Below are 4,576 nucleotides of genomic sequence, written 5' to 3'. Positions count from 1 at the left end.
AGCAGCATAACTTGGACCACCCTCAAGTTCTTCCAACTCCCTTTTCCTTCTAGTTCACACTATTTCAGCCGTACTTTGAGCACAAACTGTGAATTCTGTGATTACCTGCCTGTCTGTAGGTTTCTTTTTCATGGACTTATAGACAGTTTTAGGGTCTAGAATGTATTTCCCAAGAGGAGTAAGTGGATATAGACTAATAATATTGCATAAACAGAAAATCCTAAAATTAAAGGAAATATTCGATTCTATCTGCCGACCTTGGCCTTAAACTGAAATCTGCGGGATTTTCTAGTTTATCTCACGGCGTCCAATATTCCGTGTCAGCGATCTTTTAAATTGTCCTGACCCCCCCGCGTGGGGCCATAAATCAGTGGCAGGTGACCTGCAGTTTCACGCGCCGGGTCGAGGATTGACTGGGGTCAACTTGTGCACAGTGTTATCCTATCTTGTCCTTATCAGAATGCGTTTCTTCCCCTAATTTCAAGAGCCGTAAAAGGATGCTCACTCTACACCCAGAATCTATTTCTTCGCCAATTTTGCTTCTTCTACGTCTTCTTGGTATCTTGTTAAAGTTTCACCAGTTTTCATTGATTTGTTTGTGAATAATAATAGTTTTAAATTGTGGGTGTAAAGTGATCGAAAGTGCCATTGAAAATGTGATCTCTTCAAATTTAATTACAAATGTGAGGCATCGTGGTGAAATCAGGCGCTAGTCAAAATAATGAAATCCGAGAAATCGGCATTTTTCAGACAGTTTGTAATTTTTTTTCTAATTTTTTATTTTTTGGCTCAACACCTGGTACGTCCATTCAAAAACACTTTCATGTGTGGATTTTATGGAAAAACCTTGATTAAAGGCACAGCAAATTTAACTTTGCCGTTTCCAAGGACTCTTAAGCTATGGAAGTCACCAAACTTTGACCGTTATTTTCTCCCTTATCTCACCTCTGAAACCAGGCGACCCCACCTCCTTTAATCGCAAATATCTTGACTTCTTTTCAAGATTAAAGGATAATGTTGTCCCCCTAAGCAAGGCAAATGAACAACCTTTAAAATGAAACCAATAACTCCATATGCCCAAAAATTGACAAGCGCCTGATTTCTCTGCATCATGACACAAATCCTTCCAAAATGAGTCGGTTGTTTTCATTTCTGTGTGCGCGGTGTGATAGTCATCAAATCATATTTTCTAATGATGTGAATTTTGTTTTACCAGCACTTTTCACAGACTGGCAATCAGTTAGTGAATTGCGTTCCTAAGTAAAAATTGGTAAACTGTAATGAGTCAGACATTTGAGAGCCATAGACAGTCTCTGAATGAACTTTGCCGGGTCTGTGGGCATTTAAATTGAAATGCCAAAGAGAAAAAAAGTACATAAAGCCCTGATTATGTTAGACAATGGCAGGAGATATTCTCTTGATTAATGGGATTGATATGAGGGACGAAAATGAACCGTCGTATTCCGCTAACATTTGTGTCAAGTGTTTTACCGCGATTTCAACAACACAGGTCGTTCAAAAAGGCGCCGGAGAATAGCCACTTGCTAAAAATCAATTTTGATGGAATAAATTACATTCACCAAACATGTCAAAGCGAATCAGCATAGCTATCTTATCATATACAGGCCAAGAGCATAATCCAAAAATTTCTGAATTCGCAGCTTTTTATTTGAAAGCAATATTCCATTTTTTTTTTTGAGTTATGATATTTATACGGAGTCCGGTTACATCGTTTTGTTGATGCAAGACCGCAAGAACCAATTCACTCGTTTTTTCCCAAACCCACGCTTTGACAAAGTGAAACTAGATGTTTTCGTTTCCTAAATCCTTTCCGAGTTTTTCAATAGCAATAAAAAGTAATTTTAAATGACGGATCGTGTTAAAATGAAACAATACTGAGACACCCTATCCCAGCCGATATATCGGTGATACGTCCGCAAGGGGTGTGATATCGGCGATAAGTCCGGAAAGAATTAATTTTGTGTTGGGAAATCATGATGTTCATAAAGTATTTGTCGAGCCATGAGAGGTTCTCATTAGCATTTGCATGAAGTTCTGAGAACCTCTCATGGCTCGATACAATGAGTACAAGTTATTCTTAGCATCAATCTCATCTGGGGTATCTCTTTTGTACTTCTGAACCATTAACCCTTTGATTAGACGAAGTCTTTTGAAAACCGAAGAGGACTTTTTTTTACAACCCTGGTCAAAAGGCCTTAAGCTGTCCCTTTTGTTGTATGCTAGGAAAAATTTTGAAATTATGCAAACTGAGCCCAAAAATGTGAAATTATGCGACTCTGTTAATTTGAACAAAGAAGGATAAAAGAAAATAATCAGAATTTATGCAAAAAATGATCAAATTTTGTTAAATTATGCGGGGTGCATAAAACTACGGGGACAGCTTAAGAGCTATTTTGGGGTGACATTTTAAAATTTCAGATTCATTTACTTAGAAAATATACAAGTATTATTATATCATGTTATTGTATTAAGAAATAGGGCAGACTATCAAATAGGTTATGAAAATATGCAATGTGTAAATAACATATCGCTACCTCTGAGTTACAAAGTTCTATCTGACATTCTTGGCTGCTTTGAGTTACTAAAACCATAAGGTCAGAAACCAAATGTTCTATCTGCTCTATCAAAATTGTAAGATTATTCGAAGTCCTTATCAAGATATTCGAAGTATTACATTTGAAAAAGCTTGATATGATACGAAACCCAAAATCTTTGACATCAAATTTCTCAAAACTTGACACTGAGCAGATAGAACTTTGTAATTGTGAGGTAGCGATATATAGATATGTGTAAAAGTCAAGCTAAAAGTAAGAAGTGTACCACTTTCCTTTGTTCAAATTAGTAAAGTCTTCTTTGTCCCCCCCTTCCACAGGCCACATGAGGCGTCGCTTTGACAGCACTCTTTCGTTGGAGATCCTGAGACCTTTCATGCGCTTGTTCCCAACCATGACTTTTGACAAATACCTGGAAAGTCTTCTCTGTGAGTTTGTCAGAATATTTTGGGAGTTTCATTTTTTTTTCAAATTGTCTAGGATAAATAACAACTTGTGATGGCTTATACATAGAAGTTATACTACTGCATTATAAATTTGACTAAATGTCTGTAGCTTAAGTCATGATTTGTTTTTGAAGAAAACTGCCTGTTCATGTTGGTTATTAGTTATGAGATTTAAAGGCATTTTAAAAACTATTGATTTCTGGTTTTTAACCCTTTCAGCCCCGAGTGCGTATATTTTCAGCTGCGCATTTATCTCCCACCGTCCCAAGAGCGTATATTCTCAGTTTCGGGGGGATCGAATTTGGGCATTTTTTAAATAAATGAGCCTAATTAAACTTTAATTTTCATAATATTTATTTATTTACCTTTAAACATTGTTATATGTTATTATCTAAACCTCATTACAAAGATACTACATCACTTTTCAGAATGCATAGCTCTTTTTCTGAAATACTGCTGTATTGGCGAGGACTGGGGTTAGGCAGTGCACACAAATGCCTGGGGCTGGGAGGGTTAAGGTTCAGAAACCCCTAGGGATTCTGAATAGGATTCTGACCTTTCGTACATATTTGTGGTTCCCATGGCAATTCTGATCGACTAAAATTAGTCGTGATGCAAGATGTATAAGACAATGTGATCGGTAAATTTTGAGTCCCTGCTCTTGTGTTTCCATGGGGTACAACCCTGATAATACAAACTTCACAAGGCCACGGAATTTCTTTGTGGCAAGCAGAGCTCGAATAAAAAGAACATTAAAGGGGACTCCTTTGTTACTGGTCAGATCAGATGCTAGGTCTTGTGTAAACTATTTTTAGTAGTAGTAATTAATTACATATTGTGAGGCAGCGCGGTGGAATCAGGCTCTCGGCAAAATAATCAAAGTGAAGAAACATGCCTTTTTCCGCAGGTTTGTGAATTTTTATCAAATTTTTGTTTTTTGGCTCAACACCTTTCATACCCATTAAAGAACTCTTTTCTGTGTAGATTTTTCTGAAAAACGTTGATTAAACACACAAAAAATGTAAATTTTCGGTTACCACGGACTCTTAAGCTAAGGAAATAACTAATCTTTGGCGCCATTTTCTCACTAATTTTACCTCTGAAAACAGGTGACCCCCACCTACTTCTTTCGCAAATATTTCAACTTGTATTCAAGATAAATGGATATTTTTTTCATCCAAAAAAAGACAAGTGATCAAGCTTTAAGGTGATGCCAATAACTCTACATGGCCAAAAATTGACGAGAGCCTGATTCCACCACGCTGCCTCACATATTGTCTGACAGCTGTTAAAGTGTCACAAGCCGAGAAAGCAAAATTTTACAAGAGAGACAGAAGCTGTGTCGCTTGTTAAAATCCTAAGTACATTTCATAACTTGTACATATATAGAAGGAAAAGGTATTATATGTTTGTTGACATAATTCTTCTCATGAAAAGACAAAATTTACATTACTTGCACTACATAATATGGACGAGTAGAACACGGCGCACCGGCAGTGGACTTTTAGTTGCCGCGGGGGGTTCCCCGCCGGGCGCCTTATCACGTCGGGGTCACGG

General features: G+C 37.3%; 1 protein-coding gene across 2 annotated transcripts in view; it reads left to right on the top strand.

Annotated features, from left to right (window-relative positions):
• LOC101861129 (transcriptional adapter 2-alpha) overlaps positions 1-4,576 on the top strand; it is a 19,913-nt gene that overhangs the window by 10,661 nt on the left and 4,676 nt on the right. For both annotated transcript variants that reach the window (XM_005100403.3, XM_013083648.2), the window contains exon 9: positions 2,894-3,001. In XM_005100403.3, coding sequence (XP_005100460.1) covers positions 2,894-3,001 — 108 coding nt within the window. The remainder of the gene's footprint in view (positions 1-2,893; positions 3,002-4,576) is intronic.

This window comes from Aplysia californica, unplaced genomic scaffold (genome assembly GCF_000002075.1).
Source record: "Aplysia californica isolate F4 #8 unplaced genomic scaffold, AplCal3.0 scaffold00246, whole genome shotgun sequence".
Taxonomy (NCBI): domain Eukaryota; kingdom Metazoa; phylum Mollusca; class Gastropoda; order Aplysiida; family Aplysiidae; genus Aplysia; species Aplysia californica.
Note: the sequence above shows the minus strand (reverse complement) of the source record. Positions and strands in the feature narration are given on the sequence as shown.